The following is a 23,841-nucleotide window of genomic DNA, read 5'->3' on the forward strand; positions in this document are numbered from 1 at the left end:
GTGTTGCGAAGTGGAGGCACTGCCGAAGTCGAGGTGCTGCCGAGTGGAGGAGCCACCGAGTCGAGTCAGTCGACGGCGAGAGAGGCTGAAGTGAAGTGATTCAAGTGAATGAGAGAATGAGTCTGTACTCTGTAAGGATTAGCCGATTAGGTCAATGGTTAGATCAATGATGGAGATTTATCTCCACAAATCAACAACTATTATTAGTAGTTTTAATTTTATTTTTTTTTTAATAAAACTCGGTTGGTACATGGTATATTGTATTTTGGGAAAACTTGTACCACGTACCAACTGACTCCAAGAACTTGGTACGGTACTACTGTACCAAACACCCGGTTACCAACTGTTTGGCATACCAATTTGTTTGGTACAGTTGGTACATGGTTGGTTGGTTTCACCAGGGTCCAAATTGCCAGCCCTACCCCTAATAAAAGAGTTTAGCCAACCACGGCTGCAAGATCACACAAAAGAAACATGATTCAAAAGTTAAAAGAGCACAAAGGGAAGAAGAAAATTGTGAATGGAAGGAGTTGACGATGATCTTGGCGGCTTCCCCTTGATGGAATCTTGTGCGAGGCAGCGACTTTTTGAAGGCTTCTTTGTAGTCGGATTAGCGTCGTTCACATCTTAGAGTTTGGCCTTAAATAGTGCCCAAGTCTTCATATCTTTCTTTTCAGACTTTGTTTCCTTCTTTGACTACGATCAATGTTTAGGCTGCTTTTTAGACATCTTCCACATATAATATGGGCTTGGCTTTTGGGCAAATTATAGTACTGATGTCACTCTTCAAAACCATGCAAAAACCCCCCAAGAAAGCTATCTCGGAATCCGGCCCAAATACTGCCTCAAACTTGACTGCTGCACAGTTTTCCCAGAATTGCTGATTTTTTGTCTAACTTTAGAGCTTCATAACTCTCAGATGCCTTCACCAATTTGGATGATTCTTGACTCCAAATTAATCTACAACTGCTCCTCCTCTACAGATTTGGGCAGTCAACTTGGTGAAACCATTCTCAGAACCGCATGAAAATAGGCCTTGAAAACCGTAGAAAATAAGAAGAAACCAGTTTTTAGTTTTTTGTGTTTGTAGCTTCTGTTTCGGTGAAGTGGTTTCATCGACTTTCCTTGATATTTTTGACCATGTAAATGATCAAACTCCATCTTTGACATCTCTACTTCGTATTGGAAGCCTTGCTTGCATCACTTGAGCACATATTTGCATTATCTTGCTCCACGAAGTACCTAAGAAAATAACAAAGTTAAAAAAATCTTTTTAAAGAAAAATAACCCAGCTAAATGCAAAGATTAAATTATAAAATTGATGCATTTTATGCTCCTATTAGTGATCAGATTTCTTGTGCATGTTTGGTGGCAGTTGAAGACTGCCGGATTCTGGTAACTTTGGTGGTCTGGCATGGTGGTTTTTTCCCTGAGGGCAGTTGGCTACTTTCAGCAGTTTCGAACGGTAATAGTTTGTTTCCCAAGTCTCACATTTCAATCAAGCAGTTGAAAGTTGGTGTTCCCACTTATCCTCATCCTCATCTCCGTTTGCAATTTCTATCCTTTTTCAATAACCCAATTCAATTTTCCTTTTCTCCTTATCCTTCAATTGAATCCCTTTAAGACCTATATCCATAACTGTCATTGTCAGAACCCACCCCGAATTTCACCTTGAAACCCGAAGTAAATCTTGCGGGGACCACCTCGAAGAAAAATTTACCTAAAATTCGACATAACCTCTCTTAAAAATGGACAACCCTTCCTAATAATAATACATGCATGCACTTCAAAAGAATCCCTCTATAACCTGGAGCCTTCGTGCTCCCCAAATCACAACATCTCCTAATTTATTTACTAACTTTAATAAGAAAATCTCACAATCAACAATCGCAGGTTCAGAGCAACTCTATTAGAGAAGGAAGAAATTAGAAATATAAAGATGAGTGGAAGCTATAATATTGACTATGCCTCATCTCCATATACGCCCGACCTCAACTATGCTAACCTGCAAACTGGGCATTTAAAACCGAAACGCCTAGGGGAGAAGCAATTTGAAAACGTTAGAGTGAGTGGACAAAAATAAAGTTTAAAAGAAATAAGTCTTTATGCTTTCCCAAATTTAAATTTTCATAGAGAAATTATGCTGCAAACGACAAGCTCAAAAGCTCTTAACTTAAAAATTAACAAAAACGTGACTAGCCTCGCTAGTCTTCCATACTTTGTAATAAGGAGCCTCTCAGGCTAAACTATAAATATTTTTATATATATATGTATTTACACTCGTCATATTCCTTGTATGAATTCTATGAAAAAAATAAGAAAAATAGAAATTTATACAAGGCTACGACGCTTGCGTCTAACGCTCACGTCGCGCCATAATGGAATTTTACCTCATTATGCGGAAAAGACGGTGTATATATACGTGCATATTCCCTATATAAATTCTTATATTTATATAGGGCTACGACACTTGCATCTAAAGCTCACGTCGCGCCATAATGAAATTTTACCTTATTATGACGGAAAAGCACGTATGGCTAGCTAGCATTTATATACATATATACTATCCTCATAAATATCCATATATAAATATATATTCACCGAAACTCTCACTTTCGGTTATTCTCCAACAATAAATAAAATCGTCAAATTAAAAATGACGTCATATGCTCCAACCAAAAGAAATTTATCAACAATTAAACCATTTGCATGCATATTATTTAAAACAAAAGTCCACTCACAACTTTAGGCCTAAGCCTGACGTTAATTTGAGGTCTCTTCTGCTCGAGTCTCCTCACGTCCTGTTTCCAAATATAAAATTAAATTCCCAACTAAAATTCAATACTTATTCAAAAATAGGCAAAATTAAATGTGAGCTTTAACACACTCATCCTTGACTAACTTCAATATTCTTAATTCAATATGGTCCAAACTTCACCACAAATACCGGCAGCCTTATTACAACCTTCTACAATCCTAACAATATTAATCCAACGGCCGGATTTCTACCCAATTAAACTCCAAATTCACCAATCTTTGAAAAATCCCAAACCTATCCAAAACTCCTCCAAAAATTCCAAACTTCACATCATTAGACTCCCCTTAATATAACAAATTTAAAACCATGAAAATCCCCCTAACAGCCGGCCGACTCCGGCGACCTCCAATGCCTACCAAAATTTAACAATATCTTCCTCTCAACCCGCTCTACAACTTTCCTAACTAGCACAAAGTCCAATTTCAAGCCTAACTAGGTCAATCGAACCAAAACACAAAATGAAACCCTAGGATTTCAACTCACCGATTCTCTTTACCTAGACCAAGAGGGAGTGAAACCTTTGGAGGTTTTGATGCACGGGAGGAGAGCTTCCAAAAGAGCCAAGCAGCTCCGGCTATGGCGGTAGGAGGAGGGAATTCCGGCGAGAGGACAGCCGGTTCCTCGGAGGAGTTTTCTAACGAGCGGTGGCGCTGCTACCTGGCTCACCGGCCCAAGATGAGAGAGGAGGAGATGGCGGTCCAAACGGGACCGGTGCGTCGGCCCAAAATTGGACAGAGATCGGGATTCCGACAGGGAGAGAGAAGCTCAGGGGAGAGGAGAGAGGCAGAAGAAAGTAAAAGAATTGGGTTTTTCCCTTCCAATTGACCCGGTCCACACTTAAACACCCACTCCCAAAAATAAAACACTCCAACAACAACCAAAAAATAAACCCTAATCAAATTTACTTTTTTACTAGCTAAAAATTTTCTCTTTTTACCGTCTTCTAATAATTCTCCTATGAATACTTTCTCCGAAAAACTCATCCCTCAAAACATCTCTAGGGTCTTTGAAACTATAAATTCATTAGCGAAGACGGTAAAAACTCTTATTAGCACTATGCTAGTAAATAGGGTAAAAATTAAGAGTCGAGATGGGACAATCATCTTCGTATTGGTCACAACACTTTCAAAGGTTCTTTCTGTTCAGACTTTACCATTTGCCAAGACCAACTTACTAGTCCTTATACCTAAATTTGAGTTGTCGTTGACACCCAATTCTCTGCTCATCTTTATCTTTTTATTCTCTAACAGTTCTAGAGTCTTACTTCTCAGTTCTGACTAACAATTCACCTATACTAACTCCTCATTCCCGCATTTTACTCCTACACCCCTCATCCCTTAATTTTATTTTTTTCACTGCTCTACTTCTCCAATTTTCACTTATACATATATACTTGTTTCCCTATCAAACAGTCACCCGACCCCAGCCTATTTCTATGTTATTCTTGATAGATGTCTCATTTGTGATTGATCCTATACCGGTTATGAGGTAACCCCAAATGTTCCTAAAGAGATTATGGTGATTAGGAGTGCAATATCCATAGTTTCTGCTTTGCTCTCTGCCAATTCGAATGTTCCCAGCAATGTTTCTACTGGGTTGGTGATTCATGGCTTATGTTTCTGGGTTCATCATAGTTCTAGTTTTGGTGATCATCAAGGGGTATTAGTATCTCTTCGTCAAGAGATTCATCAACAACTTCATTTTCTCTATCGAGGCCAGAAGATGATGGAGATAGAAGTTCTTGTCGCAGTTGACAACGTTCGGCGGATTTTTTTTTTTTTTTTTCCGGTGGGTTATATGAATGCAACTGTTGCTGGCGTTTTATCCTCTGGTCAATACCTCTGTCAACCTGGCAGACTAACCTGTTACCCGCTGTCCGCCGGCTAACCGCACGCTAATAACCTGCCTATTTCTGCCCCGTTACAATTTTACGCTAACGGGTTGATAACCCGCTAAGAACCCGCTAACAAACCAGTCTCTCTTGGTCTATCCCTCTTCAGATCGAAACAAACTAGTCGATCAGTCTCTCTTGGTCTATCCATCTTCAGATCGAAACAAACCAGTCGATCCCTCTTCAGAAACATACCAGTCTCTCTTCCTCTTCAGATAAAAATTCAGGTTGGTTTTTGTTTCCTTACTCTTCTAGATTTTTTTTTTTCTGGGTTGGTGAATTTAATGGATTGTAGCTGCTAATCCTTCTCCAATGGAACAAGATAATCCTTCAGTGGCAATTATGAGCTGAGGTTAAGTGAGTTACTAAAGCTTAAGTTGATGTGTCTTGTTTTTGAAGTGAGTTGGTTTCCAATTTCTGGTTACCACATGGTTGTTGTTCAAATGTAGTTTTGACTTTTGAGAACTGTTGAGAAGTTTGTTTTGTTTTAATGCAGTGTAAAATGGGATCCTAGAAACAAATACTTCCGTCGTTTGTTGAAGGGCCTTTGTTGAATAGAAGATGGTAGTGTAGGGAGAGAATAAAAGAGGGATATTGTAGTTGGCTGTTATGTGGCTTTTGGATGGTTTATTCCCTGTTTGTAAAAGTATGATTCTCATACATGAAATTTATGGTTCTCTTAATGTTCATGCTAGTCGCATTGTATTATGGCTAATTTTCTTGTCGAGTAAAGTTGGTTATATACCCTTTCACTGTAATCCAAAAATGAAAAGAGTTCATGCTTGTCTGTAATTATCTGTTTGTTTATGAAGTTCACTGCTGATAACTCTGAATGGCAGTGGTGTTGTTTCTCGTTTTCTGTTGAATGGGAATTTTTTCGATATGCTAGACTTATTGCGTGAGCTTGTTATGCTATATTTATTTACAAAGTTTGATGTTCTTTCTTGGTGGAAAATGGAACAATTACGCTATCCAGTACTTGGTCACTTGGCTCGTGACGTGCTTACAATTCTTATTTCTACGGTAGCATCTGAGTCTGCATTCAGTATTGCTGGTAGAGTATTTGACCACAATCGAAGCTCACTATTACCTGAAACCGTTCAAGCATTGTTATGTTGTCGTGATTGATTATTCGGTAAGAAAGGTAAATTCTCTATCACTTAATTATTGTATTAATTTCATATCTTTTCATCTTGTGAGTTTCATTTAATTTTAAATTGACTAAATTTTTTAATATATATTTCATATCAAGATCACACTGATTGGGAGCAACTTAGTGAAAACGTGCTAGACTTGACATTGGACGGATAAGTAGATCATAGAGAAACAAGGTGGGAGTACTACTGCGTGTTAATAGCATCAGGGCCGGTCTAATGTTTTGAAGGACCCGGTGCGAGAAAAAAATTGGGGCCTTTTGTGTTCAGAAAAAAAAAACTTGAAAGAACACTAATTCCATTTTGAAGCCCCAGCCTCAATTGCTTTCAAACCTCCAAGCTCCTTTCCTTTGCTTCTAAATTTACAAACCAATACAAGGAACAAGTTGTTAAATTTATTGTGTGTATATTCAATTTATGTATAAAATTGTAGGAAATCAAAAGAATACCTTTAGGGAATAGAACAAGAGAGTTTAAGTGTATAAACAAAGCCAATTAAGAGATAGGAGTTGGGAAATTTGAAGATGAAGATAGGAAGTATGAGTACCAGGAGGAAACAGAGAGTAGAGAGACGGAGAAACAGCGATCAAACCAAGGTGATCAATAATTGAATAGGGTTTTTTTTTAATTTCATGACTAAACCTAATAGAAGAAGGAAAAGAAAAAGGAAAAAATAAAAAAACAGCATGGGTCCTCACTCGAACTACTGACCTGCTTGCCGCATCAAACAAAAACACCCCATAAACCAACTCAACCAGACACCCAGTTTGTTAACAAAGATAAATTATTAAATATATATATATATATATATAAACTTCCACTGGACAAAAAAAAGGGCCCCTTGCCGGCCGGGGGCCCTGTGCGGCGACACCATCTTGACCGCCCCAGGGCCGGCTCTGAATAGCATAGCTGGAAATTGGTTTCAGAGTTGGCCTCTCTTATATTGTGGCTCTAGTAACTTCCTGAACTCGAGTTTTCTTTAGCTTTAACCCAGATTCTATGGCTAATACTTGTCTGGCTTTCCTTGTGGGGAAGGCTTGCAATGAGTGTGGTATTTGGTTCTAAGGGAACTACTAATGTGCTGGACTTCAAGATCTTTTTTTTTTTCATTGACATAATTGGAATGGGTAACCCTTTCTGCATCTAGATATCTACTAGACAATCTAATTTAGAAGTTTTCTGGTGTATCTATGTAACATTTTGTGTTCAAATGGTTCATATTTCTGTCCTCTCTGTGTTTGGTTGTTGGTTTAATTTCACATGCACTGTTTACACTCTTTTGTCACTATAAGATGTCTCAAATATATACGAGTTGTTCGGCATTAATTTTACAATTAGATATTAATATTATAAACTCATAATTGCATTAAAATATGGGTATTTGATTTTATTAGAAAAAGAAAGATAAAAAAAACAAAAAAAGGAAAAAAAGGCCTTAGCGGGTTCTAAAGGGTAACCCGCGAACCCAACGGGTTCAATCCGTTGCAACCCGTTAATCTAACGGGTTGTAGCGGGTTAAACCCGTTAAACCCGCTAACCCGCCACAACCCGCCCGCTAACCGCCCAACCTGCCCATTTGTCAGGTCTACCTCTGTTGAAGCCCTCCTTCAGCTCTAATTGCCTTCCATTACACATTTATTTAGGAAGTGCCTTTTCCTACAATAGACTAGTTGAAACTTCTTGAGGTCCATGAGACTACACAAATTCAAGTTTTTCAGAGTTGTCATGTGGTTTGCGGGTAGTACGCGAGACTCCTTGCATCTCATCATTGTATTTGATTTGTGAAGAGCATGCGACTTCTTGCACCCCATGTTTGTGCTAGTTAGGATATGGTACTCTTTTCTTGGTTCGGAGTTTTCCTATTAGGTTTTTATTCGAGTAAAGTTTTAACGAGGCCACCACCATTTGTGTAACTTCATCTAAACGGTTTCTACATATTAAGTTCAAGAGGAGACTTTCTACAATTTTCTTGTTGTTGTAGTTTGGGGTGTAGAGCGCATGTCATCGGAAGAATTGAATATCTTAGTTTTATTTTTTCACTTTAGTTATTTGTATTTATTTGCTTACGAAAATGTTACGAGGCAGCGCATATATTAGCTAGATACGCATTTTTGTTTTCTGCATTTCGTGTGGACTGAGGCTATGCCACAATGATTGTCTCATGTACATGTAACTACAGGCATGCTCACCTGCGGAAGAGTTTTTAAGGGACAAAAAGGGACAGGTCATCTGTGACCTTTGGATTTAAATAAAGTTGATCTGAGGGCTGAAATAAACTTTACCCAATTAATGAGTCCACACTCAATAACTCACCCATCTTCATTCTGTTCTCCTCTCTCTCTCTCTCTCTCTCTCTCTACAGTTGAGAAACCCAGGCGACCCTTGCAGCTCCTCCGACCCTTCCCCTCTCCCATTCCCCTGCCCCACTTCCACCTCCGATCCCATTTCCCCACCGCCTCCTCCGACCTCCACTCCAGATTTCAGCCCACCTCCGCCGTCAACGATCTCCACTCCGACCCCACCTTGCCGCAATTTCTTCACTTTTTTTTTCTAGTTAAAAGCAGCAGCCTTTGAACGGTTTTGCTTTTGAATTCTTATTCTTGGATGGATCGTGGATGATGGGATTGATGGGTTGAGTTAAATTGGATCCAATCATTTACAGTTGAGTTCTTTTTCTTTACCTCAATTAAACATTATGAATAATAAGATTCTTGGTAATTTGATTTTGATTCAGGGTGCGAAAAATTCCATACGATTTCGGGGTTGAATCCCAGATTCATTATTTTCTAATTTAAGAATATATATCCCCTAAGATTATTGCTTTTCTATTGTGCAAAATGTGGTCTGATTTTTTTGGGTTTCGTCGGTAATGATCTAAAAATTCTCGACCCTCAAGTTTGACTGGAACTACGTCGTTGCTCTTCGTCGGAGCTGTGGTGGTGGTGATGTTCTCGCCTGGGTTTCTCAACTGTACGGGGGGAGAGAGAGAGAGGAGAACAGAGAATGAAGATGCGTTAGTTATCAAGTGTGGACTCATTAATTGGGTAAAGTTTCTTTCTGCCCTCAGATCAATTTCATTTAAATCCAAAGGTCACAGATGACCTGTCCCTTAAAAACTCTCCCGGTGAGCAGGCCTGCATGTAACTAATGTAAATATCTAATTTGCCTTGCTTTTAATGCAATTATTCCCATTCTAACAAAACAAAAAACAAAAAAACAAAAACAAAAACTGTATATTTCGAAAAAAGAAATTGTCCCCAAAACCATTTTGAAAAAAGAGGGAAAACCTAAGCCGGAAAACCCTCTCGGGTACTCGTCTCAACCCGGCGGTAATGGAACCGGACTCAAATTCAGCACCTCTACAACACCACGAAGGAGAAGAGCCACAACCGCAAGACCTTGACGCTCTTTCACACAACCCCCCTGCTCCGCCTGATGAGGTAAACTGGTAAACCTCACACGCCCTTTCCTTCGTTTCAATTTCAATCACTCCGTGCAGTTCCGTTGAAGTCTGAATTTGAATTGGACTTGTTTAGAGGTCTGGCGTTTGATTCTCGTTACCAAAATTTGTCCTATGCCTTTTCAGTTTGTTCACTGCTGACTATCTTGTCATATTTGGTTAAGAAAGATAATATGTGTTGATTGCAAGCTACATATTGCGGGTTTGCACCGGCTTACATGCATATCGAAATCATAAAGGATAGATGCTTGTGTAAGAGCTGTGTTTTTCGGGCATAGTTCGTCGAGATAGTTTAATGATTGAGGTGTTTTGTGTGCATACATTGCAGTTGTTCGACATCTCAACGACAGTAGATCCGAGTTATGTGATCTCTCTGATACGTAAACTTCTACCAGCTAATGCCAGTAATAATCACAACTCTCAGAGTGATGTTTCTTGTGGCCCCGTGGAAAGATTGAATGCTGATGAGGGGGAAAATGGTGCTCTTACTCGGTCTATTGCTCTGCCCTCATCAAAGGACACGTCTGAGAGCATGAAAATTAATGACGATTTTAGTGAAAATGCTACCCATGGAAGAGAAAACGAAGGTGAGCAGTGTGGTCATGGTGTGCCGGTGGGAGAAGAGGCTTGGGAAGAGTATGGATGCATTCTGTGGGATCTTGCTGCAAGTAAAACTCATGCAGAACTCATGGTGCGTGGGATTTTACTTGTCATTGCTGATATCTTTTGTTTTGTTTTGTTTTGTTTTTATGTTGATTTTTGTGCATACAATATTCTCAATTGTGATAAAGTTGAATCTAGTGATTGAAAAAAAGCTCATCTGGTGAACAAATCAGAAACTGGAACTTTAATTTTTGGTGCCTCAGTTGTGATTTTTGATATGGCATGATAATTGATAGCACTTAACAATGAGCTGATGATAAAGTTAACTGCTAGTTTGTCATTGTTGACATAGCTTCTGGTTTGTCTATCAGTCAACACACAGTTATTTGTAGAGAATATGATATGCTATGGAAACAGTTGGGATTCTCATTTTTTGGAAAAAGCAAATGTAATTTTCTGTTTTTATTATTTTAAATATAAACTGGTTCTTTTGCATTGATGTGCTTAAGCATAAATGTATCTGTGCAGGTGAAGAACCTTGTACTTGAAGTGCTCTTAGCAAACCTTATGGTTTCAAAATCTGTTCGTATTATGGTTAGACACATTAGTCTTCTTCTTCGGTATCCTTTTGGTGTTTTGAGTCACACACACACACACACACACACACACACACACACCTCTCTCTCTCTCTCATAAACTCTTTGTGAAAACTTATTCCAGGAAATTGGCCTTGGAATCATCGGAAACCTGGCTTGTCACAAAGTTCCCATGAAACATATAGTCTCCACGAATGGATTAATTGAATTAATTGTGGATCAGATGTTTCTGGATGATGCTCAATGCTTATGTGAAGTCTGCAGGTTAGTTTGGTACCAATGGAATATGATATATTGTATCACCCATTCACATTTTATCAAGTGGTGTCCTGTGTATATAGTCAGAGTTTCTCTGTTTACTTATTTCTGGTACTTTTTGGCTCAGCAAGGAAATTTTACCTTGAAATCCATTTCTACTAATATAAACTACTATCTGTGTGGTATGCAAGGACTTAACAAAAGCTATCTTTCGTATTCATCCTGTTAATGCTAAATGGTCTAATCATTCCTCGTCACTTTGATTTAAGTATCTTGTTTGTCTACATTTTTTCATAGGTTTTTTTTAGTGTTATGATCATGATATCTCATATATCTTTTACCACTTCATGTCATCATTTTATAACAATTTCCAAGGCCTGCAAGATTATAAGTGATTAGTTGGGATCTTAAATACCCTTCATTCGCAAACATGCACTATATCATACTAGCTTCTCTGTCAACTTGCTTACAAACCATGCTTACAATTATTTTCTTGGTGCAGACTGTTAACTGCGGGTCTTCAAAGTAGTGAAGGTGTTACTTGGGCTGAGGCATTGCAGTCGGAACAGAATCTGACCCAAATTTTATGGATTGCAGAAAATAGCTTAAACCCACAGCTTATAGAAAAGGTAGCAGCTATCATATGAGTTTCTTGTATGCACTTTCTATAGTCCATGTGAATGAAATCTTTTGGTCATTTTCAGAATTTCAGTTATACCATTGCAATTTCCTCCTGGTGCTTGTGATGTTTCTCTTTTTATAATGAGTTTAAGACAACAGTATATGGAAAATTACCATTACATTACAAACCCCAATGAGGTTAGTAAGTGCCAAATGTGTTATGGTGTGAGAGTTTATGATTGCTTGTTAATTACAATATAAAAGTATAAATGATGAATCTGGAAAGTGGATTATTTTAGTTATTTTTTGGTTATTAATAATTATTATTGTTATTTTTCTTAACATTATATGATTAAAACTTGGAGAGCTCTGTGATGATGTTTCAAACATAACTTGTCTAAAGGATTGACTGTTATACTATTGACCAAAGAATTTTGATAATTGTGTAAATGTTTCAAATTGATCACTTTTAGTGAATTGCTTATTTCTTTAATCTTAAATAATATATGGTGCCAGAAGTCTTCCCACCAGCTAACTAGATTCTTTTGAAGCTGATAAGACAATTTCTTGGGTCTTATTGTACAGATAACACTCCCTCTATGGTAATAATTAGAGGGCTAAAGACAGTAATACATGTCAATGAGTCACATTCAAACTTTTTACTTCTCTGTTCTACAAGTTAAAGGTCATTACTGTCTTACATACTCTCTTTCTTTCCTTTTTTATTTTTTTCTTTTTATTATTATTTTTCAACAGAGTGCTGAACTATTGTTGGCGATCATCGAAAGTTCTCAGGATGTTGTGCATATTCTCTTACCACCATTGATGAAGCTGGGCTTAGCAAGTCTATTAATTAATCTCTTGGTTATTGAAGTAAGCAAACTAATGTGTGAAAGAGCCCCTGAAAGGTGTGTAGACACTCTAATTTGGTTAAAATGTCTTAAATATTTTCTGCATTTATCATTTGTATTCTAACGTCTGTATTTTGACCATTTTATGAATCGTAATAACATTCCAGTTTTCTTAGATTGGAATGCAGCTGTAGTTTAGGCTCAATCTAGTGCTGTCTTCTATGTGGACTCCTTTTCCACCTTTTAGTAATTTGCTTTTCTTGATCTTTCAATAAAGGCCGTTCCTTTTCCAAAGAAGAAAGAATAAATGAATAAAAACATTCCAGTTTTCGCTGAGGAGATCATTCCACTGTATTAGTTTAGACACTTTTGATGGTCATGATTCTGCAGCTTATGGTGTTGTGTGAATGTTGCTATATAATTTTTATTATGCCTTGAGTTATCCAAAAAATTGTTAAGTTTGATAAGATAGATATTCATTTATCTACAATTCCAGGTACCCAATTCTTGATGTAATCCTTCATGCCATTGAAGCTCTTTCTGTTATTGATGGTCATTCCCAGGACATCTGTTTAAACAAGGAACTTTTTCAGCTACTTTGTGACCTGCTCAAGTTCCCTCATAAAGTTGAGGTACATTTTAACTCACTGGGAAATATGAACTAGAAATACACTAATAAATGCCATAAAACGAGGTCGTTAGTGATGCTGTCTCTTTTAGTGCTTCCAGATATGGTCTGGCAATTGGTAGTTTCCTGAACTTTATTCTTGATAGTGTATGATGTTAAACATATAGGATTAACATTCTTAGCTATTTGTATGATGTTATCATCAGTCACCCTTTCTTGAAATTATTTTCTAAAAAGGATATTCAACATCAATAAGTTCTCTTGATGTTTGATTCCACAGATATTTATTGTGGTTATTACCGAATAAGAAAGAAACCTTCTTTACAGTATTCTTATTTTTGAACAGGAGTATGAGTGAAGAAAACAAGGTATTTGAAAATAAAGATTATGGTATGCTAAAGATTGTGGCTTATAGTTAGTCAAGCTGACGACCATTTGATATCTGAATCTCTTCTCAAAGTAGGAGCTGAAGGTTTGGGTAGTAAAGAGAGGTGTGATAATTCAAATTGTGGTTGCAAAATGTTGTTGAACCCAAGAATATCATAAAGAACAAACTACCAAAATATGCTAAGTTGATGCTATACATAGTTCGCCAGTTCATCATAGACTGCAGATCAAGAAGTTATATGGTGATACAATGATAAACGGTTAATAAACTTTTCTATTGTAGGTTGCAAATGCTTGTGTTACAGCTGTAGTTCTAGTGGCAAATATTCTTTCAGATGTACCTACTCTAGCTTCAGAGCTATCACAAGGTAAGGTTAGGTTTTAATGTTCTTTGTAAACCTTTTCTCTTTATCATCATCTGCTTTTGGTTTATTAACACTTCTTGAGGTGAAAGTGACACTCTGTATTCGTTCAGATATGCTTTTCTTACAGGGTCTGCTTGATGTGTTTCCCTTTACTTCGGATGACATAGAAGCAAGGAGCGCACTGTGGAACATTATTGCAAGGTTACTGCTTCGAGTTAAAGAAAATAAAATAAGCTTATCAACTCTCCAGCAGTGTGTTTCGGTTCTAGTTAGCAAATCTGATGTGATTGAAGATGATCTTCTTGACTGCCAGTTAGGTGGCTTAGGATTAAAGGCTAGAAATACAGCTGTATCCTGTTTTGTGAATTTTTTGTTGAACTCTCAGTTAAAATGCAATAAAGTTGTCAGTTTGAATCATATTCATACTATATTTTAGGTTAGTACTGTTTCACATCTCAAGTCATGTCTTGCAATATCTTCTGTTTTCCTTTACTTTTGCCACAGCTCAGAAGGATCATCAGTATATTAAACCAGTGGACTGCTTCGAACAATAAGGAGAATGAAAATGATATAAACATCAATAGATTGTTGGATTGCTGCTGTAAGCATTCTGAGTAAGTCGTGTTTCTTATTTTTGCCTTTAGTTTGTTTAATGCTTTTAAACGTTTTGAATATATCTTGGTGTTAATTCTCCTTTTTGTTTAATGCTTTCCTCGTTGTTTTTTTTTTTTTTTTTTTTGTTGGCTAAATATTTTACACCAGGAAAGTTGTATGGTACATTAATGTACTGACATCAAGACTAGGTTTCAATGTAGATGTCAACATGAAATGATAGGAAGGCGGTAGCTCGATGTAGTCTACCTCTGTATCAAACTAGTCTACTTGATGTATCAATACAGTGTACTGTAGACGAACCCCTTTAGACTATGTCACTTCCTTTTTTTGCCCCATATTCTTAGTAAGTAGTCAATGGCAGAGAAATTAAAGTGTCATGTGTGAAGAACATCCAAAACGGGATGGTGGTAAAGGATCTGGATTTCCCATGGCATTATTCTTTCAAGGAGAGGGGGAAACATTATAAAGCACTGACATTGGATTTGGTGAGAGATGACATATCATAAGGCCTAGAAATAGGATTTCGTGAACTCCTTGACATGAGCATTTGTGAGGATAAAACATGACGTATTTCCATTTTCGAAGGGATGTGGGAGATGAAGCGTGAGATGTTTCATTAGATTCTCAAATGTGTCAAGCCAGAATTTTTATTGGAAAAGAATTCAGTTTGATTCAAGTTTGGATTTCTGTTTAATTAATTTTGCAGGACAAAGTAAAACTTTCTGTAGGAAATGGTAGGAATTAATAATTCTGTCCTTGCAACCTTATTGAGATGAATATTATTTGGACTATTTCTCTTTCCATGTCACCTTACCTTCGAGCCTATGGTTTGACTTGTTCTACCCAAGCTCTATAGAATTGTGAACATGTCTGGTGTACAGAGGAGTCACAAAGAGATTAGGTCTTCCTACCTCAAGTATTTAATACCTTATTTGAGAACTTGTACTTGGTAGTCAGGTGGTGTGGTATCAAAACGACATAAAATTGAGAAACTGTTTTCTGCATATCTGACTTGGTTGCTTACTTTCTTGTTGGCCTGTATAAAGTGAGATATGAATCTGAAAATTTGATGTTATGTCTAGGATTTGCTGATGGTTAGTGTTTCATGGATTAATCTCTGTTGTTTCATTGCTTTCAGAGATGTACCATCTTCAGTTTCTCATGACATGGACCTCAAAGAATAGATCAGCAGGAAAAGGTTTGCTACAATATCAGAAACCCAGTTCTTTTGACCTCAACAAGGAACACAAGTTGTGAGAACAACGGCTAAGAAAGCTGTGGTGAGAACAACATTGCCAAAGAGGTAACTGCACCTCAAATGCCAAAGGATCTTCCGAGTTCATATTTTGATTATTTTCTAATATCCTGGAACAGGGAAAAATGTGAGACAATTTTTCATGGCACGATAGGAGGTACCTGTACTTGATGTTTTATACCAGCCATATTAGGGAACGAAGTAATCAAGGCTAGGCAGAGTAACATATATGTGATATTAGTGTTATGGTTGAAATCGAACGTCCCAAACACTGTTCAAAAGTTTTCTATTGTATCGACTGATATTCAACTCGGAGAAATCCATGCGTTCAGCAGTATGTACTAGGTTTTGCAAATCATGATAAACTCTCATATAATGGACTTTGAAGGCTACAAGCTAAAATTATTTAATCAACTCCGTCAATCTGAAGTTATATATGAACAAGATAACAGCATCTATATATAACCTGACATATATAAAAATGCACCCAGATTAGTGAGTGCAACAAATCATGGACTATGAGCTATTCAATCTGATATTTTGTCAAATAGAAATTGAAATCTTTTGTAGCAACTGATGGAGCGCTGTCTCAGCTGATCAAGGAACCGGATGGTGTCCCCAATCAATCTTGTAGTCTTATTCAGCAACAATGGAATTCGAATTTCCAGTTGACATTAACATTGATTGACGAAAACTGGTTGAAAATGAAGAGGGGTTGCTAGATTTGTGAATAGTCTCATCTCCCAGTGTTTGGTACTAGTGAGTTCCTGCAACATATGGGGGATACATCGTGTGAAGTGTCTCTCCTGAATTCTTCAATCTTGTGAACCTGGCATTGAGCAAAACTGGATGTTCAGTTCTCATCTACAGTAAATCACTAAGATGGACTGAAACATTGCTTGAAATGAAGCGGAATTACCAGTTTGGTGAATACTATCTTCCATCTATCTCCCACTTGCTTCTTCAAATGTTCGGTTACCACTGGTGAATTACTGCAAAAAAAGATTTGAGACATTATATTCAAGTATGCTAAGTCTTGATGTTTTGACATCATTCTATGAACCAAAATCGGTGTGTGACTTGATCAAGATCAAAATTCATCTATGTTAAAGGCACGAGGAAGAATTACCAGACTGAATTTTTCATAGCATGTGGTAAACATCAGAACGTTGGAGGATCAATGTCGTGGTTCTACGCAAATTGTACCCCATTATGAAGAACTGGCTTTAGTTACACCAGATTTGCACACTGCAACACCAAGATATATACAATACACCTGTTTAAGTATCACATCTTTTTGAAAGAGAGTTATAACTTTGAACATGCAATACTTACATTTAACTTTTCAGCAGAATAGCAATAACAAGAACCAGCTGAGGGAATGTTAGCACCAATCAAGAGCTTCTCAGATCTTTTCTGCAAAAATAAGCTGGGGAGATAAGAGCAGATTTTTAATTTAGCGACCCATTACAGAACAATAAAATGTTTAGGAAACCGAGTTTATACCTGGAGTACGCTTTTGATTGCCCAACATTTCAGCTGTAGCCTTGTGATTGACAATGTCTTCCTTCAGTAATAGTCTAGTTCGAAATTGTGCCTTGAAGCAGAAAGAAGCACATTTGAAGTTGCAACAAATTCAGCATATATTACAAAGAATAAAATGGACATGTCCCTATTGCGATGCATTGTGTACTATTCATGAAATGGAAAAAAAAAAAATTAGAAGTTTAGGACCACTTTGAGCGAATTTGTAAAAAACTAATGATGATCAACCATACATTAGTAACTATACCAAATCAGAATGAAATGTACATACCTCTCCCATTGTTGTATTTTTAATAGGTGTGTCGCACCTATGGGGAGGAAACTGACAAGCTTTGGCAGACTCAACAATGTCAATGACTGTAGCTTTCGGAAATGTTCAGCAATCACTTGGCAGCCACAGCATACACTTTCCAAGCTAGCAAGGTTGTAAAGACATAGTGACTCCAAGGTGGGGAAGCCATTAAGCTTGATAATAGGAGATGTAACTTCAGCCAGCATTGTTTTGCACATGTAGATGTTTCAGTTGCTGACAACCATTACTACCTAATAGATGAAATATATCATCACTAATCCCTCCAGTATATCCAGGTACAAGTGTTCAGAACTCCTCAGCAGCATTTTAAGACCTTTGTCCAACTGATTGCTCGTAGTGAGCTTGAGTTTTAGTGTCTTGAAGGGTTTATCAAAATCATTCCATCCCCATGCGTCACCAATAACTATGTGGAACCGTTCTAACTGAGGGAACAAGTTATGTTAGCATCCAGAATATGTACGTCTAATGCGGTTAGTCGGGATAAGCTCTTCAGCTCGGAAAGGCTAGCATTACTCCTTGTTTGACTTCTGATGACTCCTTCAGTCTCCCACCGGTTAAAGCTGTCCATTCCCATTCTGAGAGGTTCAAGTCCTTTCAAGCTTGATATCACATCAGGTGAAATCAGTACAAGTTCAGAGCAACTGGTGAACTGCAACAACTTCAGCCGAGTCAATTCCCTATTTCTTTCGGGACCTGCTTGATCTGAGATCTAAAAAAGATAAGAATATCAAGGTTTCGTAGCTGTCCAACAAGAGTAATATCTCCCAACACACCAATCAAGACACAATGTTTGAAGATTTGTTAAGAACTGAAGAGATGGAGGTATCGATGGAATACAGAGTCCAGTTAAATCCAACACCTTGAGTGCTTTCATCTCTTCAAAAAAGTTGCATGGGATTTTTAGCGAGCCATCACTACTGCACCCAAATAAAACATTTTTGTTTCTTGACATTTCCATGGTACTTCAGGAAGCTTAAGCATATTGCAGAATTGGAAATAGATCATAGTGCACTTCTCAAAGAAATCCTGATTTGGCCATTCTTTCCACTGATCTTGATTTGTTCCAAGCAGGACATGTTGATCTCTGGATGCAATCCATATTGCAACATTGCGTACGAGTTCATGCATTCTGACCAAACAAGAATCTACAGGTCGTTTGACCAATGAATGCAATGCATTCTGTGCTTCTTCCACTGTGTCAAACGTTTTTAAGCAAACCCAAACCCATCGCATATTTCAACATATCACCAAGAGAAATATTAGTCATTATTGGCCATAATTCCACAGAGCAAGAACAATGGCTTAAGCTCCTCATCATCCAACTGATTGTAACTCCACTCCAGGGCCAAGTATCCTTTTTCTGTCAACCCTTTTTTCTCAAACCTTTTCAAGCGTCTCAAGGCATCTTTCCATGCATCTACAGTACTATTTCTTAATGCACTTGCAATTGTAACAACTAAAATAGGCAATTTTGGCCACTTGGGCTGCTATTTTCCAGGTGGGGGGGAGTTATCTTTAACAACACCACCTGCCATTTTCTCAGACAGACTGCAATTTTCTTCTTCACTCAGGAATTCAAGTCGAAACTCTTTTCGTGTATGCATGTCGGAGGACAATACTTCTCGACTTGTAGATGTCAACAGTATATTACAAGTTGCTACACCGGGAAGTCCCACAGCTTCCAAATCAATTCGTCCCCAGACATCATCCAATATCACAAGAATCCTCTTGTCTTTAATCCTGTCACATATATGGCATGCTCTTCCTGCTATAGTCTGACTTTCAAGGACATCCATACCCCATTTTTCAGCAATTTCTTTTTGAATTCTTTTAAGGTCTGGTTTATGATTCACGTCGAGTACTATCACCATCATCAAATAACTTCTCTCTCGTGGCTTGTCTAAAAACTTCTTTGGAAAGTGTAGTCTTCCCCACTCCACCAACACCGTACTCCCCAATCATGTTGGTATCAGGATTTCTCAGTTCCTCCATGATTCTCTTCACAACTGAAATCCTTGATTCAAAGGCCAGGTACTCTTGGGAAGGAATGCCACATATTTCAAATGGTGGAACACTGTATGAAACACTTGTAAATACTCTTTTCTTAACCTTCTGTGAAATTTCTGTTGACTCCTTGCTTATCCGGTAATGAAGAATGAGATTGGGAAATAACCCAAGAAAGAAGTTGTTCTTTACGTGGCGTTCATCTTCCAAGAATGTATGTACCTCTCCACTGACCAAGTCCACATTTTGCAGCCACTTTTCAACATCAGCTTCAACTCTTTTACCTTGTCTATTAACTTCATCAATGGTATGCTGCATCCTGTCTTTGGCAGCATTTACGTTCTCCACTCGACTCCTAAGATTTTGAAGGTGGGTGTTATAGTATATCAGATAACCCACTTGCGTCCAATCGGTTCGATGGTATAGTCAGCAATTATGCCAACAAGCTCAGAAACAATTGCAGTAAAAAACTCCATGCTACTTGTTACCTAAATATCACAAGAAATCAAGGCTTTTAAGGACTGAAAGTACATATATTGTTTTTCACAAGAATTAAAGCATCTTGTGTTACTGCTAGCCATATAATTCCGGTTTAGAGTTGAATGCAGTTCCTTCGTAAATCTGCTTGTACTTTCCATAAGTTAAGGGAAGCAGAATCTGATTCAGCATACAGAATAAAACTTTTCTAAACTCTATCCTAAGCATAATTAGTTTTACTTGCAATGCTATTTGAACATAAACTGAAAACAAACAGTAATAATAACAAATGAAACGCAGGGCAACTGAAATCAAAGAAGGTGATTAAAGAACTTACCTTATCTCCTATTGGTTATGAACGAATTTAGTTGCTCATTCCCTTAGACTCGTGTACTCCATTTTCCCCTTCCAAGTTTCTCCATATTTGGGTTGGCTTTTTAGTTTTGGGAATTAGAGCAAACAATGAAAACAAGAAGGGAAACCAGAAGATGAAGGGTTGCTGCAATAAAGGACCTGCAACTTTGCAGGGACCAGGGGAGAAGCCAATAATATAAACAAATGAACATAATAAATCATTGTCTTTGACTCAATCTTAAACTGAAAGTGTGAATGATAAAGTTGGATGGGTGAATCATAATCATGAAAGAGGAACCCCAAGAACTTCAACAGAACAATTCAGATACAGTCCAAAACCTGCTTTAAATAATCCACATTCCACTGGCCAAGTTGTTTCTAATTCTTTTGTGCCTATATGCAAGTCACTATCTAGTCAACAGCCAAGTATATCGTTTTGGATCCACTAGCATGTCATATTGCTAAACTCTTCATTTCTCAGCATAAACTAAAGGACTGACTCTGTTCCAAGTCTTCATATAATTGTAATTTTTGTTTGAGTCTTCAGAATCTTCAGTGAATTTCCAAATTTCTGAAACAAAAACTTTCGGTAGGCCTTTAATTTGGTTTTTTTGGTAAAGACAGTAGGAGCTATTGAAGTTCAAAGCTGCAAAAGTGTTAATTTTGAAATAGAGAAATTTGGAAGCCAAAAGTATAAAATCCATTAAAAGTAAATCAAGATTAAGAATGGTGGTAATAAGTCAATAGTCATTACCAGAAAGACGCTAGCTAAAGTAATAGTCACAGATGATCAAACAGGTGACCCTTTCAAATCCTAACTATTTTCTTCTCTATTTTAGTTCTGCAATAGCATTCATACTTCCCCCAGTACAAGTCCTTTAACTGATAAAGCTCTCAAATAGAGAAATGTGTATGCTAGAAGTTTAAGGTGAAACTATTCCAATTCATTCGATGTACATATAGGTCCCAACCCGAATTAGTAAGCAGATGTTAGAAACTTCAGCAAGCAAGGGATTTAAACGCGATAGGAGACATACATGTCACATTCTGTCAAATAAAGAGTAAGAAGACATGCAAATTTCTTGTGTAGGAACTTAACTAAACACATTCTTCAGTTTCGGAACTGTCACGAGCCGCATTCTCTCTGCTAAATGGTCCAAAAGAGCTTTAAGGTATCAATCATGCATAGGGTCGTCGATCAAGCGCTGATAGAAAAGCTTATAAGCCTCCAAAACTTCAAGATACCACATAGCCTCTCGATCAGGGGAGGCCGAAAGATCAACCATCTTGTGAATCTGCCATTCCGCAGCAAAAAACCAAGTTACATTTCCATCTAGTCACTATTATTTACAACAGCTCACGTATGCTTCTTCGACACCATAAATATGACACATCCGAATCTAACTACCTTTTCAAACAATCAAACTATTTTCCTAAACATACCCACATTACAAATCTTAGTTTCCTTATTTGGGTTCCTCTTGAAAAATCAAAAACAATAATAATTTACCTGAATCATTGGGGGCTCATCTGTACGGAGAGTGTAGCGTCCGAGAGCCAATACATACATTCCCACTGTCCAGGAGCGGCGGCGGAAGTCGGGAGAGAGGCAAAGCTCGATGAGGCCGGTGCCATCGTCGAGGAGGAAGCGGTCGGAGTCGGGGGAGGCGGAGACCAGAATGCCCTGTAACCAGGCGCGTTGGAAGAGGATGCCGTCGAGGTTCATGGCGTTGTCGAGAGGGGATTCGACTGCGTGCTTTAGATGGGCGCAGAGCAGCTTCACCGCTGCTTGGCTGTAGTCCATCGCTCTCTCTCTCTCTCTCCAAGTGTTTGAAAATTGAGAGCCAACTCTGTGAAATGTGAATGTTACCTCCTTCTCAGTCCAGTCACTTTTTATTTATTTTTTATATTCTTTTTATTGCTCCGAGTTTAGTACCTGCATCTCAACATCGGGAGGTTTGGGGTTTTAGCATGAGGAAGCATAAGCTGGACAAATCTCGGCTTTTAGACCGAGTTATTAGAAGAGAATTAGTTTGCTCAAGGCAGGGTGAGCGGGACACAAATCAATGTAAATCAAGCAAATCAGGGTCGGATGGTAATGAGAGTTATTCGAGCGGTACTAGCGAATTAAGTACAAGGCCGAAAAGGAAAAGAACCGCCAGAGTTTCAAGAATCGAGTGTCCCGCCCAAATTACAGTGAATTAGGATTCCCAACGTGAGGCGTTTTTATGTCCTCGTTTCACACAGAACACAACCATCCTCTTACCTGATTACCGCATATGCAGTTTATGAGGGCTAATCGATCTGTTACGGAGCCTTACCTTGTTCAGGTGATGTCATTGAAAAAAGTCTGTGTTGGTACAACACGTGCCTATGAGTTCCTCGTACATCAAGCATTAGGGCATGAGTTTGTGGGATTTACAGTGAGGGACTTTTACAACAAAGTTCAAGTGGAGCACGGCAAAATAATGCTGGACGGGGATGCACAATGTTAAATTACTTAGATAAATATGAAAGCCATCTGAGACCCTCAATTCTATTGCATATTTAGTATGAATGTCGATGGGAGGCTTGCCAATATGTTTTGGCATGATGGAAAATCGCTCAACGATTACAATTCATTCGGTGATGTTCTTGTATTCGACAGTACATACAACGATTACAACATATATGGAAGCCTTTGGCGGTTTTTGTTGGAAGCAACACTCATAGAGGCATGGTACTGTTTGGGTGTAAATTGCTAGTTGATGAAACAGAGGAAACTTACAACTGGGTGTTAACATGTCACATCCCGGTTCTTAAGTTATTTTACGGTTATTTACTTTTGGTATTACTTTGGTCTTTTACCATTTTGAGTAACTGTTTTCTATTCAAGGACCCTATAGTTGACTTTTTGTAGGAAAATTATTTTAGAAAAATTTCTTTAAGAAAGTCATAGAGGACATTAATACGAATCCATGGACATGCTATACGTTAAAATCGGAGTTCGTATGTAAAAGTTATGGTGTAAAATGTAAAGTTACTATTTTCAGTCGGGAGTATAAAAAGGGAAACTTACCAGTTGGGGTAAGGTAGAAAAATCAGAAATTACTTTCTCTCTCTCTCCTCTCCCCGCGCCTCTCCTTCGCTGGATCTTCTCCACCTTCGTCTTTCGCCGTCCGGCCGAGTTAGGCGGCAAGGTGGGTATCAAAACAAAGCTCGAACCATCCTCGATCGATCTAAGTAGCTGATCGGTGGTGTCGCGCCGCCATGAAGGAGAAAACATGCAGAGAAGTCACGGCTGTGCGTGGCGGAGGCGTTGCTGGAATTCCCTTCTCCGACCGCCATAGCCAAAGCTGCTTGTCTCGTTTGGAAGCTCTCCTCTTGTACAGCAAACCCTCAAAAGGATTCACTCCCTCTTGGTCTAGGTAAAGAGAATCAGGTGTTTGAATTTCTAGGGTTCCTTATTATGTTTTTGTTCGATTGACCTAGTTAAGCTTGAAATTAGGTTTTGTGCTAGTTAGGAAAGTTGTAGAGCAGGTCAAGAGGAAGATGTTGTTAAATTCTGGTAGGCTTTGGGGGTCGCCGGAGTCGGTCGCCGGCCGCCACTGCCAGCGGAGCAGACGGCAGCGCCACCGCTGTAAGGGGGGCTTTTCAGGATTTTAAA

At 38.2% G+C, this 23,841-nt stretch overlaps 2 protein-coding genes, 1 non-coding gene and 1 pseudogene across 3 annotated transcripts; 1 reads left to right on the forward strand and 3 right to left on the reverse strand.

Moving 5' to 3' along the window:
* The first annotated feature begins 9,195 nt into the window (after nt 1-9,195).
* LOC101308452 lies at nt 9,196-15,617 on the forward strand. The gene is made up of 11 exons (XM_004295592.1): nt 9,196-9,303; nt 9,652-10,014; nt 10,455-10,520; nt 10,647-10,786; nt 11,283-11,409; nt 12,158-12,309; nt 12,749-12,884; nt 13,551-13,635; nt 13,743-13,981; nt 14,137-14,246; nt 15,386-15,617. The coding sequence occupies exons 1-11, from the start codon at nt 9,196-9,198 to the stop codon at nt 15,429-15,431; spliced, it is 1,572 nt and encodes a 523-aa protein (XP_004295640.1). The 3' UTR covers nt 15,432-15,617.
* A 675-nt stretch (nt 15,618-16,292) lies between these two features.
* Nucleotides 16,293-17,452, reverse strand: LOC101301272. The gene is made up of 6 exons (XR_184222.1): nt 17,319-17,452; nt 17,009-17,099; nt 16,838-16,918; nt 16,632-16,750; nt 16,422-16,494; nt 16,293-16,331 (listed from the first exon to the last, which is right to left on the reverse strand). It is a non-coding gene; the product is annotated as an uncharacterized LOC101301272 (transcript).
* Nucleotides 17,453-18,847: 1,395 nt separating this feature from the next.
* On the reverse strand, nt 18,848-19,823 carry LOC101308753 (annotated as a pseudogene).
* Nucleotides 19,824-21,370: 1,547 nt separating this feature from the next.
* LOC101309042 lies at nt 21,371-21,999 on the reverse strand. The gene is made up of 2 exons (XM_004295593.1): nt 21,706-21,999; nt 21,371-21,490 (listed from the first exon to the last, which is right to left on the reverse strand). Exons 1-2 carry the CDS (start codon nt 21,997-21,999, stop codon nt 21,371-21,373), a joined length of 414 nt encoding a protein of 137 aa, XP_004295641.1.
* Between the last annotated feature and the right edge of the window lie 1,842 nt (nt 22,000-23,841).

The sequence above is a fragment of the Fragaria vesca genome, linkage group LG3 (assembly GCF_000184155.1).
Source record: "Fragaria vesca subsp. vesca linkage group LG3, FraVesHawaii_1.0, whole genome shotgun sequence".
Classification (NCBI taxonomy): domain Eukaryota; kingdom Viridiplantae; phylum Streptophyta; class Magnoliopsida; order Rosales; family Rosaceae; genus Fragaria; species Fragaria vesca.

Excerpts from the sequence above, each read along its gene's own strand:
- LOC101308452 (XM_004295592.1), top strand. The coding sequence starts at position 9,196 with ATGGAACCGGACTCAAATTCAGCACCTCTACAACACCACGAAGGAGAA. Across the intron at positions 10,521-10,646 it reads CAAAATCTGTTCGTATTATG|GAAATTGGCCTTGGAATCAT; the intron begins GTTAGACACATT and ends AACTTATTCCAG. Across the intron at positions 12,310-12,748 it reads TGTGAAAGAGCCCCTGAAAG|GTACCCAATTCTTGATGTAA; the intron begins GTGTGTAGACAC and ends CTACAATTCCAG.
- LOC101309042 (XM_004295593.1), bottom strand. The coding sequence starts at position 21,999 with ATGGACTACAGCCAAGCAGCGGTGAAGCTGCTCTGCGCCCATCTAAAG. Across the intron at positions 21,491-21,705 it reads ATGAGCCCCCAATGATTCAG|ATTCACAAGATGGTTGATCT; the intron begins GTAAATTATTAT and ends GCGGAATGGCAG.